Source organism: Xenopus tropicalis, chromosome 3, assembly GCF_000004195.4.
Source record: "Xenopus tropicalis strain Nigerian chromosome 3, UCB_Xtro_10.0, whole genome shotgun sequence".
In the NCBI taxonomy this organism is placed as follows: domain Eukaryota; kingdom Metazoa; phylum Chordata; class Amphibia; order Anura; family Pipidae; genus Xenopus; species Xenopus tropicalis.
The window spans coordinates 7,419,678-7,435,965 of record NC_030679.2 but is presented as its reverse complement, the minus strand read 5'-3'; the positions used below and the strand labels follow the sequence as shown (position 1 = coordinate 7,435,965).

At 43.5% G+C, this 16,288-nt stretch overlaps 2 protein-coding genes across 2 annotated transcripts in view; one reads left to right on the top strand and one right to left on the bottom strand.

Annotated features, from left to right (window-relative positions):
• syn3 (synapsin III) overlaps positions 1–16,288 on the bottom strand; it is a 151,983-nt gene that overhangs the window by 52,331 nt on the left and 83,364 nt on the right.
• timp3 (TIMP metallopeptidase inhibitor 3) overlaps positions 1–16,288 on the top strand; it is a 35,414-nt gene that overhangs the window by 12,002 nt on the left and 7,124 nt on the right. Inside the window, exon 2 of the mRNA XM_002940320.4 lies at positions 14,907–14,989. Within this exon, the coding sequence (XP_002940366.1) occupies positions 14,907–14,989 (83 nt within the window). The remainder of the gene's footprint in view (positions 1–14,906; positions 14,990–16,288) is intronic.

The window sequence follows — 16,288 nt, the reverse complement described above, 5'->3', positions numbered from 1 at the left end:
AGGGGGCTGTTCCTGCTGAATTGTGCTTAGTACAGGGGAATCCCCCACCCTTGCTTGCTGCTTGTAAGAGTTGTATAAGGTTTATGCCACATAGGGCAAGAGATAAGAAAGGCCATAACCCACCCTGGGGCCAAACGATCAAATTATATCGGCGTCAATGGGGCAATCGGTTCGGCGACCGCATGAACAAACCAATGAGGTCCCCGATCTGACTGAATTTTTTAACCTGCCCGATTGATATCTGGCCAATTTTAGGCCAGATATCGGGCGGGCAGGCCCCTCGTTCCTGCCCCTACACGGGCCGATAAGCTGCCGAATCGGCCCGTGTATGGGGACCTTTATGCTGAAAGTTATGAGGCTACTTTCACCAATATAGAGCACCCTACCGGTGCAGTAGTGGCACAGGTACTGTCTAAGGGGAGCCTGGGAAGGTACCGTGGAGGCTGATTGGCTGTGGTGGTGGGGCCTGGGTTATCTCCCCGCCATATAAATCAGATCCGTTACACCTGTTTATTGAGGGCTCGTCCGTCGCGGGGTGGTTGCCCCCTTGCTAAACATTTAATGAATGAGCTGCTTGTTCCCAAGGGCAGGAATGTGCCGTCGGTGCTGGATAAGGAATGCCCAGAAGCAGCGCTGGGAATCCGCTTAGGGCCCACTCAGTACAGGAATTCCACCTCCAGTTGAAGGAGGCTCCCTCGCTGGGAGCTGTTGGTTTAACCCTAGTAAAAAGGGGTCACTTCCAGACCTCCAGCATATCTTCTAGCCACCCCCCCCCCCCCCGGTTCCTTCTAAGCTTTGCTCAAGTTCAAGGTTGCCTCCATAACCCTTTGTGTTCATCTAGGCTGCCATGATGGTTATTCCAGCTTGATCTGCATTGGCACCTGGGTGGCTTGTAGTTCAGCTGTTTCACATTTAAGTCAATGGGAGGTATTGGGGGTCAATTTGGGCAATTTTCACTTCGTTTTCCAGTGCTGCAGTTCCATTTAGGCTTAAGGCGCAGAGCTATTTTTGATTTATTGGGGTACATTATGCTGGCGCTAATGGCCAGTTCTAAGTGTATTACCAGTACCTGATATCCCTATGTGCCATAGTTTTATGGTATCTCTCTGTACAGGCTATGAGCAAACTTAGGGATTCCCCTGCACTAAGCACAATTCAGCAGGAACAGCCCCCTAAGTTTGCTCATAGCCTGTACAGAGAGATACCATAAAACTATGGCACATAGGGATTCCCCTGTACTAAGCACAATTCAGCAGGAGCAGCCTCCTATGTTTGCTCATAGCCTGTACAGAGAGATACCATAAAACTATGGCACATAGGGATTCCCCTGTACTAAGCACAATTCAGCAGGAACAGCCCCCTAAGTTTGCCCATAGCCTGTACAGAGAGGTACCATAAAACTATAGCACATAGGGATTCCCCTGTACTAAGCACAATTCAGCAGGAACAGCCCCCTAAGTTTGCTCATAGCCTGTACAGAGAGATACCATAAAACTATGGCACATAGGGGGCTGTTCCTGCTGAATTGTGCTTAGTACAGGGGAATCCCTATGTGCCATAGTTTTATGGTATCTCTCTGTACAGGCTATGGGCAAACTTAGGGGGCTGTTCCTGCTGAATTGTGCTTAGTACAGGGGAATCCCTATGTGCCATAGTTTTATGGTATCTCTCTGTACAGGCTATGAGCAAACTTAGGGGGCTGTTCCTGCTGAATTGTGCTTAGTACAGGGGAATCCCTATGTGCTATAGTTTTATGGTACCTCTCTGTACAGGCTATGAGCAAACTTAGGGGGCTGTTCCTGCTGAATTGTGCTTAGTACAGGGAAATCCCTATGCTGCCATAGTTTTATGGTATTGGAATGTATGGAATAGTGCTAGTGTACCTGAGGCAGATATGTCTGGACCTCTGGTCTACTTGACCCCCACCCTTGCTTGCTGCTTGTAAGAGTTGTATAAGAGTTTATGCCACATAGGGCAAGAGATAAGAAAGGCCATAACCCAGCAGCCTGAGACAATGGCATTTTAGGCAAGGATGAAAATGCAATATGGCAGTAACAGGATCTACCCCTTACTAACCCCACTGTGTATACCATAGCACCAGATTGTTCCAGTTTTACTGTTCCTTCCTTCTGCTGTGCAGCGAGGGACGCACGGACAAAGTGCGGAACCCAGAGGTTCCTTATACAATACACCGTGGGGAGAATTTCATCTAAAAACGTTGCCTCTCCTGTCACAGAAGGGATATTTATGATGTTAGACTTCCTGCTGTTTTTATTGGCTATTTTGTGTAAGTCGCACACCAGCTGCACGCGGCCTTTAATCTCTGTGCTCAGCTGCGTGGGGTGCGATTATGGATCCCCTCCAAAAGGAAAACATACATCAACATTTGGAAGTGGCGGAAATATGGCCGTTGGGTTGAATTTATACAGAGAATATTCCCACATATATATCCCTGGCCAGGCCCTTCCTTGCTTAGCTCTGTACTTAGAACATTCTGAATGGGGTTGGGGCGACCAAATAACAGAATTCCATAGGGCAGAAGTTGTGGAGGGGACTATGTAGACCAGGGGTGCCTAAAAGACTTGGGGAGCAACACAAACATAAAACATGTTCCTGGGGTGCCCAATAAGGGCTGTTATTGGCTATTTGGTAGCCCCTATATGGACTGGAGCCTACAAGAGGTTCCATTTGGCAGTACACCTGGTTTCCTTGCCTCCAAGCCAAAAATTCAAAAATAAGCACCTGCTTTAGGGCCACTGGGAGCAACATCCAAGGGGTTGGGGGAGCAACATCCAAGGGGTTGGGGGAGCAACATCCAAGGGGTTGGGGGAGCAACATCCAAGGGGTTGGGGGAGCAACATCCAAGGGGTTGGGGGAGCAACTTCCAAGGGGTTGGGGAGCACCATGTTGCTTACGAGCCACTGGTTGGGGATCACTGATGTAGACAGTTGGGGCAGATACAAGATGTTGTGTAGGGGAAAAAACAAGATTCAAGATGCAAAATGATTTTAAGAGGACAGGATGTAGACCAGGGGTGGCCAATACGTCGAGTCGATCCCCCGTGGATTTCTGGTGGACCGCGATGAAGCCGGGGATGCATAAGTGCTGCGTGAATGCGTCGGGTAGGTACGCATTCACGCTGCACTTCTGCATTCCCCGGTCATCGGTCAATCGCGACCGAGAAAATGTCTGTCCACCACTAATGTAGACAGTATGGGAAGATAAAAGATGTGGCGTAGTAGGGCAAGATGGTGATAGAAGGGGATGGGACATGACTGGGGACAGTAGAGGGGTCACCTATCAATCAGCTTTAATGTGTATAACTGATTCCCCCCCACAATGTATGTTGTACCCGAAGACAGCCCTGTGCCCAGGTTTACATGTTGCTTATTGGCAATTTTAAAGGTAAAGTTCATCTTTCACTAAGGCGGTGTTATTGGCTAGAAGCAGTGATCCCAAACCAGTGGCTCCGGGGCAACATGTTGCTCCCCAACCCCTTGGATGTTGCTCTCAGTGCCCCAAACCAGGGAGTTGTTTTTGAATTCCTGACTTGGGGGCAAGTTTTGGTTGAATAAAAACAAGATTTCCTACCAAATAAAGCCCCCTGTAAGCTGATAGGGTGCATAGAGGCCCCTAATAGCCAATCACTGCCCTTATTTGGCTCCTCCATGAACTTTTATGGTGCTTGTGTTGCTCCCCAAGTCTTTTTACATTCGACTGTGGCTCCCGAGTAAGAAAGGTTGGGGACCCATGATGTAGACAGTTGGGGCAAATATGAAATGTTGACAGTAGGGCAAAATGGTGACTGTAGGGGAAAACACAAGATGCAAAATTATTTTCATAGGACAGGATGTAGACCGTATGGGGAAAATAAAAGATGTGGTGTAGTAGGGCAAGATGGTGATAAAAGGGGATGGGGACATGACTGGGGACAGTAGAGGGGCCACCTATCAATCAGCTTTAATGCGTATAAATGAGGCCCCCCCCCCCACAATGTATGTTGTACCCAAAGACAGCCCTGTGCCAAGGTTTACATGTTGCTTATTGGCAATAGTAAAGGTAAAGTTGATCTTTCACTAAGGCGGTGTTATTGGCTAGGGCATTCCTGTCATACCGGAGGCCTTAACCTCGGCTACTGTTTTCTGACAGCTCCTTCCCCGCTAGTAAAGGTGCAGGGATTGGCTAACGCTACCTGTCATGGGAAAGCCGCCAGAATATATCAGTTTCCAGGAAAGACTTGTGCACGGGCTATTGTGGGAAGGTGCCACTTCCGAAAGACCCCCGTCTGAAAGCTTTAGGGTATTTGACACCTATGGGATCATCCTGTTGACCTGCCTACCACAGAGAGCTATGCTTTGAACTTCCAGCCCCCGGGCTCTTTCTCCTGACAGTAGCCCCAGCATTCGGCTTCCCCAGACCCAAGAATAGCTGAGCCTTACATCACTTCAGCCCGTCTTGTTTGTTTGCTTTGATGTGTCCCATGGCATCCTGGGAAAAAAATGTACAACCTATGTCTTTAACTATTCAGTAGTGTTAAAGGGAAAATGTGCTATATTGCCATGAAGAACTGTTCCTCCTTACATAGTACAGGTATGGGATCCGGAAACCCGTTATCCAGAAAGTTCTGAATTACAGAATGGCCATCTCCCCTTTTCTCTGTAATAATAAAACAGTACCTGTACTTGATCCCAACTAAGATATAATTACCCCTTATTGGGGGCAGAACATCCCTATTGGGTTTATTTAATGGTTAAATGATTCCCTTTTCTCTGTAATAATAAAACAGTACCTGTACTTGATCCCAACTAAGATATAATTACCCCTTATTGGGGGCAGAACAGCCCTATTGGGTTTATTTAATGGTTAAATGATTCCCTTTTCTCTGTAATAATAAAACAGTACCTGTACTTGATCCCAACTAAGATATAATTACCCCTTATTGGGGGCAGAACAGCCCTATTGGGTTTATTTAATGGTTAAATGATTCCCTTTTCTCTGTAATAATAAAACAGTAACTGTACTTGATCCCAACTAAGATATAATTACCCCTTATTGGGGCAGAACAGCCCTATTGGGTTTATTTAATGGTTAAATGATTCCCTTTTCTCTGTAATAATAAAACAGTACCTGTACTTGATCCCAACTAAGATATAATTACCCCTTATTGGGGGCAGAACAGCCCTATTGGGTTTATTTAATGGTTAAATGATTCCCTTTTCTCTGTAATAATAAAACAGTACCTGTACTTGATCCCAACTAAGATATAATTACCCCTTATTGGGGCAGAACAGCCCTATTGGGTTTATTTAATGGTTAAATGATTCCCTTTTCTCTGTAATAATAAAACAGTACCTGTACTTGATCCCAACTAAGATATAATTACCCCTTATTGGGGCAGAACAGCCCTATTGGGTTTATTTAATGGTTAAATGATTCCCTTTTCTCTGTAATAATAAAACAGTACCTGTACTTGATCCCAACTAAGATATAATTACCCCTTATTGGGGGCAGAACAGCCCTATTGGGTTTATTTAATGGTTAAATGATTCCCTTTTCTCTGTAATAATAAAACAGTACCTGTACTTGATCCCAACTAAGATATAATTACCCCTTATTGGGGCCTGACTATAAAGCCCCCTACTAAAACACCCATATTAATAAGTAAGCACGCTCCCTGGGGATCTGTATAGGGGGGCTCTTATTTGCTGACTCTGCCCCAGACTTGGAGCCATTCTGCATCTTAGGTTACCGTTCTGCCATTCCATGGATACCGTACAGATCTAATTTTCCTAGGGTGAGGTGCGGAGTCTGTGGTGGGGGTGCTAACTGGGGGATTAGAAGGGGCCATGTATAAGTGAGCTCATGTTGAGTAAATGATAGGCTGCTACACAACGGCATCAAGGGCTGAGTAAAAAGTCTGCCTTCTGGCACAACTGGTCAGAAAAATGACACTCGGTGATGGGATATAATCTTGAATCTAGTGGCTGAGCGATGCCTGGGCTAAGCTTCTGGAGGTCATTTTTCAAAAAGCTGCTGTTATCTGCTCAGATGGGTCTAGCCATAAAAAGGTACTGAGATTTTTCTCAGGCTGTAGGTTGGTCTAGAGTCGTTAGTAGGTTCTAAGGTTTTTACTGGCTGTAGGTTAGTCTAGCCACTAGAAGGTTCTAAGGTTTTCACTGGCTGTAGGTCAGTCTAGCCACTAGAAGGTTCTAAGGCTTTCACTGGCTGTAGGTTAGTCTAGCCATTAGAAAAGTTCTAAGAACCATCTATAGGCTAGACCAACCTATAGCCAGTAAGAACCTTAGAGCCTTCTAATGGCTAGACCAACCTACAGCCAGTGAAAACCTTAGATTCTTACTGGCTATAGGTTGGTCTAGAGATTAGAAGGTACTAAGATTTTCACTGGCTGTAGGTTGATCTAGACATTAGAAAGTTCTAAGAACCTTCTAAAAGGCTGATAGGCTGATAGACCAAACTATAGCCAGTAAGAACCTTAGAACCTTCTCATGGCTATAGGTTGGTTCAGCTATTCGAAGGTTCTCATTGGCTACAGGTTGGTCTAGCCATTAGAAGGTTTTAAGGTTTTCACTGTCTAGAGGTTGGTCTTGCCGTTAGTAGGTTCTAAGGTTCTTACTGATAACAGGTTGGTCTAGCCATGAGAGGGTTGTAACGTTTTTATTGGCTACAGGTCAGTTTAGCCCTCTAAAGGTTCTAATTGCTCTGACTGGCTACAATAACCTGTAGCCAATGAGAATTGTCCCAAGGCTAGAAGTTGTTTCTACACGCTCACCCAAAAGGTCACCTGAGGATCTTATTTTTGTAATTAAAACGTGTGGTGTATAGAAGCTTGCCCAGGGATAGAGCAAAGAATCCTGTCTCTGTGAGCAATTAATGTAAATATCTCAGGAACTGGAACAGATGGGAGGCGTTACCCTGACAGGGCCCACTCAGTGCTAAAGTCACATGTTTCTGCACAAAAACAACAGGACCTATATATTTAGTAAATGTAGATGAATGTTGAATATTGGAATTACAGTTGTGGTTGGTGCCATATATAAGTGACTGATGTCACAATCATGCACCCCAAATCTCCCCCTAACTGGCCTTCAGGCTGGGCCCCCTTAGCCCATAACAAGGTTACAGATATATAGAAACATTGGGGTAACAGTCACCCTGCTATAGTTCCAGGGGTACCCAGGGCACAAATAAGCACTCACCCCAAATCCCCCCCTAACTGGCCTTCAGGCTGGGCCCCCTTAGCCCATAACAAGGTTACAGATATATAGAAACATTGGGGTAACAGTCACCCCGCTATAGTTCCAGGGGTACCCAGGGCACAAATAAGCACTCACCCCAAATCTCCCCCTAACTGGCCTTCAGGCTGGGCCCCCTTAGCCCATAACAAGGTTACAGATATATAGAAACATTGGGGTAACAGTCACCCCGCTATAGTTCCAGGGGTACCCAGGGCACAAATAAGCACTCACCCCAAATCCCCCCCCTAACTGGCCTTCAGGCTGGGCCCCCTTAGCCCATAACAAGGTTACAGATATATAGAAACATTGGGGTAACAGTCACCCTGCTATAGTTCCAGGGGTACCCAGGGCACAAATAAGCACTCACCCCAAATCCCCCCCTAACTGGCCTTCAGGCTGGGCCCCCTTAGCCCATAACAAGGTTACAGATATATAGAAACATTGGGGTAACAGTCACCCTGCTATAGTTCCAGGGGTACCCAGGGCACAAATAAGCACTCACCCCAAATCCCCCCCTAACTGGCCTTCAGGCTGGGCCCCCTTAGCCCATAACAAGGTTACAGATATATAGAAACATTGGGGTAACAGTCACCCCGTTATAGTTTCAGGGGTACCCAGGGCACAAATAGGCACTCACCCCAAATCCCCCCCTAACTGGCCTTCAGGCTGGGCCCCCTTAGCCCATAACAAGGTTACAGATATATAGAAACATTGGGGTAACAGTCACCCTGCTATAGTTCCAGGGGTACCCAGGGCACAAATAAGCACTCACCCCAAATCCCCCCCTAACTGGCCTTCAGGCTGGGCCCCCTTAGCCCATAACAAGGTTACAGATATATAGAAACATTGGGGTAACAGTCACCCTGCTATAGTTCCAGGGGTACCCAGGGCACAAATAAGCACTCACCCCAAATCCCCCCCCTAACTGGCCTTCAGGCTGGGCCCCCTTAGCCCATAACAAAGTTACAGATATATAGAAACATTGGGGTAACAGTCACCCTGCTATAGTTCCAGGGGTACCCAGGGCACAAATAAGCACTCACCCCAAATCCCCCCCCTAACTGGCCTTCAGGCTGGGCCCCCTTAGCCCATAACAAGGTTACAGATATATAGAAACATTGGGGTAACAGTCACCCTGCTATAGTAGAAGAGGTTTTCAGCAAACAAACATTTATCCTAAATGCCATTCAAGCTGGGCCCCATCATTGCTTTAACCCCCGCCCCCCCCAGAGCCACACTTAGTGATCCTTTGCCCTAACAGATAAACCCTACATTACTAGGTAACAGTGAGAAGGTATTTTTAGAGACTCTGATAACTTGGCTTGTTTGAAATGTTTCCAGAAATAAAACTATTTTATCAGGTCAGTAAATCTGCGGCTGTTGGAGGCAGAGAGAAAGCAGCCGGGGGCCCTCGCAGGCTGCAGCCCTTACACTGTTAGAAACGAAGTTTTTACGTTTTGAGGGGTTCTAATTATGCCTGTATTTTTGTGGAAGAGACATAAAGGGACACTGTACCATCCCCAGGTCTCTATAGCCATAAAAATGGTATCTAAAAAATATCATGTCCTGGGGAGGGCACAGCAGAGATTTTAGAAATGTGTCGGTATCCAATGGGGTGTGTCTTGCTAGTATGTGGGCTGCCTCTATTCATTGGGGGCATAGCCTTGATGGACTTGGGCAAAGCTGTATATTTTTTAATAACATATATAGTTTGGTCAGTGTGGGTCTGTATGTGAGTGGATAGATAGGTCAGTGTGGGTCTGTATGTGAGTGGATAGATAGGTCAGTGTGGGTCTGTATGTGAGTGGATAGATAGGTCAGTGTGGGTCTGTATGTGAGTGTATAGATAGGTCAGTGTGGGTCTGTATGTGAGTGTATAGATAGGTCAGTATGGGTCTGTATGTGAGTGTATAGATAGGTCAGTGTGGGTCTGTATGTGAGTGGATAGATAGGTCAGTATGGGTCTGTATGTGAGTGGATAGATAGGTCAGTGTGGGTCTGTATGTGAGTGGATAGGTCAGTGTGGGTCTGTATGTGAGTGTATAGATAGGTCAGTATGGGTCTGTATGTGAGTGTATAGGTCAGTGTGGGTCTGTATGTGAGTGGATAGGTCAGTGTGGGTCTGTATGGGAGTGGATAGATAGGTCAGTATGGGTCTGTATGTGAGTGGATAGATAGGTCAGTATGGGTCTGTATGTGAGTGGATAGATAGGTCGGTATGGGTCTGTATGTGAGTGTATAGATAGGTCAGTATGGGTCTGTATGTGAGTGTATAGGTCAGTGTGGGTCTGTATGTGAGTGGATAGGTCAGTGTGGGTCTGTATGTGAGTGTATAGATAGGTCAGTATGGGTCTGTATGTGAGTGGATAGGTCAGTGTGGGTCTGTATGTGAGTGTATAGATAGGTCAGTATGGGTCTGTATGTGAGTGGATAGGTCAGTATGGGTCTGTATGTGAGTGGATAGGTCAGTATGGGTCTGTATGTGAGTGGATAGATAGGTCAGTATGGGTCTGTATGTGAGTGTATAGATAGGTCAGTGTGGGTCTGTATGTGAGTGGATAGATAGGTCAGTGTGGGTCTGTATGTGAGTGGATAGATAGGTCAGTGTGGGTCTGTATGTGAGTGTATAGATAGGTCAGTGTGGGTCTGTATGTGAGTGGATAGATAGGTCAGTGTGGGTCTGTATGTGAGTGGATAGATAGGTCAGTGTGGGCTGTGGGTGCTGGGTTTACATGGAAGGGTTGAACCTGATGGACTCTGGTCTTCATTCAACCCTATGTAACTATGTAACACAGCCACTGGGAGACTTGAAATTCACATAACCCAAATCATGTTTTTAAAGGCTAAAATACCCAAGATATATATTTATTTCAAACATCAGATATTTGGATGGCTCTGTGTATTGCCGCTGCAAATATCTCCCTTTTGATTCCTTGCGAGTGTTGGAAAAACAAGGGCTAACAGGCATGCTTTGTATGAGAGCTGCATTCCTACTCCCAGCGGCCTTGGCAGCGGGTATGGGGAGCGCTGCCAGCTTCCTCTGCCCCACAGCTCTGCCCTTCTGCACAAACCACAATGTTTATCTGTCATGCAAAGACATCCCACCTGTCAGCCAGCAGCCGCCTAAGGATCATGGGAGTTGGAATTCAGCTCTATAGACATTTATGCTGCTGATATTGACCAATCAGAGCTTTGATTGATACCCAGTCTTATTTAATATTAGACGTCTCCTGGCCGCTCAGGTACATTTCTACTTTGCCGATTACATTATAAAGTCTATGGAAAATATTTTGACTTCCGTTCGCAGGACAAACCCCAAACTGGCAGCGTTTATACAAAGAGCCATTTATTAGCGGCGAGACCAGAGCGCTTGCTTCTTGGCTCCCAGGAAGGATCTACGGAGGCTGAAGCGCGGCAACTTTTTTTGATAAACATCCTGTATTCCCAAGCAGCTTTCCAACACTCATTTATTACAGCTTTTTTTGTCTGTCTGGCTGTTTATATTCTCGGCACTGCTGGTTCTGACTCCTGAAACAATGTAGCACGCCGGCTGATTAATGCATCTGGAGGGGAATTGGCTTCAGCTACATTGTTTCAAGGGTCAGAACTTTCCCCTTTTAAAGTGGACCTATCACCTACACATAAAAAGCTGTACAGGTATGGGATCTGTTATCCATAATGTTCGGGACCTGGGACCAATAGGGCTGTTCTGCCCCCAATAAGGGGTAATTATATCTTAGTTGGGATCAAGTACAGGTACTGTTTTATTATTACAGAGAAAAGGGAATCATTTAACCATTAAATAAACCCAATAGGGCTGTTCTGCCCCCAATAAGGGGTAATTATATCTTAGTTGGGATCAAGTACAGGTACTGTTTTATTATTACAGAGAAAAGGGAATCATTTAACCATTAAATAAACCCAATAGGGCTGTTCTGCCCCCAATAAGGGGTAATTATATCTTAGTTGGGATCAAGTACAGGTACTGTTTTATTATTACAGAGAAAAGGGAATCATTTAACCATTAAATAAACCCAATAGGGCTGTTCTGCCCCCAATAAGGGGTAATTATATCTTAGTTGGGATCAAGTACAGGTACTGTTTTATTATTACAGAGAAAAGGGAATCATTTAACCATGAAATAAACCCAATAGGGCTGTTCTGCCCCCAATAAGGGGTAATTATATCTTAGTTGGGATCAAGTACAGTTACTGTTTTATTATTACAGAGAAAAGGGAATCATTTAACCATTAAATAAACCCAATAGGGCTGTTCTGCCCCCAATAAGGGGTAATTATATCTTAGTTGGGATCAAGTACAGGTACTGTTTTATTATTACAGAGAAAAGGGAATCATTTAACCATTAAATAAACCCAATAGGGCTGTTCTGCCCCCAATAAGGGGTAATTATATCTTAGTTGGGATCAAGTACAGGTACTGTTTTATTATTACAGAGAAAAGGGAATCATTTAACCATGAAATAAACCCAATAGGGCTGTTCTGCCCCAATAAGGGGTAATTATATCTTAGTTGGGATCAACTACAGGTACTGTTTTATTATTACAGAGAAAAGGGAATCATTTAACCATGAAATAAACCCAATAGGGCTGTTCTGCCCCCAATAAGGGGTAATTATATCTTAGTTGGGATCAAGTACAGGTACTGTTTTATTATTACAGAGAAAAGGGAATCATTTAACCATGAAATAAACCCAATAGGGCTGTTCTGCCCCCAATAAGGGGTAATTATATCTTAGTTGGGATCAAGTACAGGTACTGTTTTATTATTACAGAGAAAAGGGAATCATTTAACCATGAAATAAACCCAATAGGGCTGTTCTGCCCCCAATAAGGGGTAATTATATCTTAGTTGGGATCAAGTACAGTTACTGTTTTATTATTACAGAGAAAAGGGAATCATTTAACCATGAAATAAACCCAATAGGGCTGTTCTGCCCCCAATAAGGGGTAATTATATCTTAGTTGGGATCAAGTACAGGTACTGTTTTATTATTACAGAGAAAAGGGAATCATTTAACCATTAAATAAACCCAATAGGGCTGTTCTGCCCCCAATAAGGGGTAATTATATCTTAGTTGGGATCAAGTACAGTTACTGTTTTATTATTACAGAGAAAAGGGAATCATTTAACCATTAAATAAACCCAATAGGGCTGTTCTGCCCCCAATAAGGGGTAATTATATCTTAGTTGGGATCAAGTACAGGTACTGTTTTATTATTACAGAGAAAAGGGAATCATTTAACCATTAAATAAACCCAATAGGGCTGTTCTGCCCCCAATAAGGGGTAATTATATCTTAGTTGGGATCAAGTACAGGTACTGTTTTATTATTACAGAGAAAAGGGAATCATTTAACCATGAAATAAACCCAATAGGGCTGTTCTGCCCCCAATAAGGGGTAATTATATCTTAGTTGGGATCAAGTACAGTTACTGTTTTATTATTACAGAGAAAAGGGAATCATTTAACCATTAAATAAACCCAATAGGGCTGTTCTGCCCCCAATAAGGGGTAATTATATCTTAGTTGGGATCAAGTACAGGTACTGTTTTATTATTACAGAGAAAGGGAATCATTTAACCATTAAATAAACCCAATAGGGCTGTTCTGCCCCCAATAAGGGGTAATTATATCTTAGTTGGGATCAAGTACAGGTACTGTTTTATTATTACAGAGAAAAGGGAATCATTTAACCATTAAATAAACCCAATAGGGCTGTTCTGCCCCAATAAGGGGTAATTATATCTTAGTTGGGATCAACTACAGGTACTGTTTTATTATTACAGAGAAAAGGGAATCATTTAACCATGAAATAAACCCAATAGGGCTGTTCTGCCCCCAATAAGGGGTAATTATATCTTAGTTGGGATCAAGTACAGGTACTGTTTTATTATTACAGAGAAAAGGGAATCATTTAACCATGAAATAAACCCAATAGGGCTGTTCTGCCCCCAATAAGGGGTAATTATATCTTAGTTGGGATCAAGTACAGGTACTGTTTTATTTATTACAGAGAAAAGGGAATCATTTAACCATGAAATAAACCCAATAGGGCTGTTCTGCCCCCAATAAGGGGTAATTATATCTTAGTTGGGATCAAGTACAGTTACTGTTTTATTATTACAGAGAAAAGGGAATCATTTAACCATTAAATAAACCCAATAGGGCTGTTCTGCCCCCAATAAGGGGTAATTATATCTTAGTTGGGATCAAGTACAGTTACTGTTTTATTATTACAGAGAAAAGGGAATCATTTAACCATTAAATAAACCCAATAGGGCTGTTCTGCCCCCAATAAGGGGTAATTATATCTTAGTTGGGATCAAGTACAGGTACTGTTTTTATTATTACAGAGAAAAGGGAATCATTTAACCATTAAATAAACCCAATAGGGCTGTTCTGCCCCCAATAAGGGGTAATTATATCTTAGTTGGGATCAAGTACAGGTACTGTTTTATTATTACAGAGAAAAGGGAATCATTTAACCATGAAATAAACCCAATAGGGCTGTTCTGCCCCCAATAAGGGGTAATTATATCTTAGTTGGGATCAAGTACAGTTACTGTTTTATTATTACAGAGAAAAGGGAATCATTTAACCATTAAATAAACCCAATAGGGCTGTTCTGCCCCCAATAAGGGGTAATTATATCTTAGTTGGGATCAAGTACAGGTACTGTTTTATTATTACAGAGAAAAGGGAATCATTTAACCATTAAATAAACCCAATAGGGCTGTTCTGCCCCAATAAGGGGTAATTATATCTTAGTTGGGATCAAGTACAGGTAATGTTTTATTATTACAGAGAAAAGGGAATCATTTAACCATTAAATAAACCCAATAGGGCTGTTTTTGCACCCAAAAATCTGAGCTGTCAATCATATATTGCCTGCCCCGTCTCTATGCCGAAGGCATAGAGGCGGGGCAGGCAACATATGATTGACAGCTGAGATTTTTCAATTACAGTTACTTCAATTTTCTGTTGGGCACATCCTAAATATCACCTAGATAGCAAATGTATAAGATTTGGGGGTGATACAAGGCGTTCCTTAATAACATTGTACACAACATGGCGGCTGCCTGCTTACTGTGACTTTAAATTCCAAGACTGAAGGGGAAAAAAAATTCAATAATCTATATGGTGTAAGTAAAGTTTATTCTGCTCTACTAAACTGATACCAAAGGATTTGGACTTATTTCTTTGGGTGACGGGTCCCCTTTAAGAAGCTGCATATTCTGTTTTTATTATTGTGGCCCGGCTGCCAAGGGTTGGTTTATAAGAAACACTTTTTTCCACTCTCGGCAAAGGGCTTGTCTGAGTTATGTCATCCTCCAAGCACCTTGTCTGAATTCTTGTCTAAAAATGACTTTTTCCAAATAAATCATCGCGGCCAAAAGGAACCAAGAGTCTCCGCTAAGTGCATTCCCACATCTCCTTTTGTGGGGCTATTACTCATGAGCGGCGGTTTTAGTGGAGAACCTCGCCGAGTGATTGAAAATGGTTGTGTTAATCCCGTGACCACGGCGACCAAAAGGGTTTTGCAGCCTGACGGGGAATTCTGGGTGTTGTAGTTTAACAAGACCTCTAAAAACTGAGTGAGTAAATGTTGTTTGTTTTTTTTTTCTCCAGTCATTCGGGCTAAGGTGGTGGGCAAGAAACTGATGAAGGACGGGCCCTTCGGAACCATGCGCTACACGGTCAAGCAGATGAAGGTGAGTATCGTGGCCGTGTCTGTGGATTTGTGCCATACTACAATACCCAGCATGCTCAGCAAGAGTCCAATATAGGAATATAATAATATAAAGGAAGGTTTGTTATGAATCTGTTTGTAAGTGCTGGGAGCTATGGGTAAAAAAAACAAAACACCCTCCAAAAGCAAGGGGTTTCACTGACTGTAGGTTAGTCTAGCCATTAGAAGGTTCTAAGGTTCTTACTGGCTATAGGTTGGTCTAGATATTAGAAGGCCCTAAGGTTTTTACTGGCTGTCAGTTGGTATTGACATTAGAAGGTTCTAAGGTTCTTACTGGCTATAGGTTGGTCTAGATATTAGAAGGCCCTAAGGTTTTTACTGGCTGTCAGTTGGTATTGACATTAGAAGGTTCTAAGGTTCTTACTGGCTATAGGGTTGGTCTAGACATTAGAAGGTTCTAAGGTTTTCATTGGCTGTAGGTTGGTCTAGACATTAGAAAAGTTCTGAGAACCTTCTAAAGGCTAGACCAACCTATAGCCAGTAAGAACTTTAGAGCCTTCTAATGTCTAGACCAACCTAAAGGCAGTGAAAACCTTAGAACCTTCTAATCTCTAGCCCTATAGCTAGTAAAAATATAAGGTTTCCACTGGCTGTAGGTTGGTCTAGCCATTAGAAGGCTCTAAGGTTCTTAATTGCTATAGGTTGGTTCAGCTATTCAAAGGTTCTAATTGGCTACAGGTTGGTCTAGCCATTACAAGGTTTTAGGGTTCTCATTGGCTACAGGTTGGTCTAGCCATTACAAGGTTTTAGGGTTCTCATTGGCTACAGGTTGTTCTAGCCATTACAAGGTTTTAGGGTTCTCATTGGCTACAGCAGGGGTGTCAAACTCAATCACATAAGGGGGCCGAAATCTAAAACACAGGCTAAGTCGCGGGCCACATTTTTTATTAATATACTTAGTAAGATACTAAGGGGTATATTTATCACAATGTATAAAAAGTGGAGTAAGACAGTACTGGTGATGTTGCTCATAGCAGCCAATAGATGCTTTGCTACTGCTGAAATCTGATTACTGATTGGATGCCTTGAGCAACATTACTGGTAATGCTTCACTCCACTTTTTACACAGCATGATAAATATACCCCTTAGTCTTAGTTACTATGTGAGGGAAATGGAAATTGATCAGGCTGGATGGTCAGACACACTCACCAAGGGCCACATTAAACAGCCAGGTGGGCCAGATTTGGCCCCCGGGCCTTGTGTTTGACATATATGGGCTACAGGTTGGTCTAGCCATTACAAGGTTTTAGGGTTCTCATT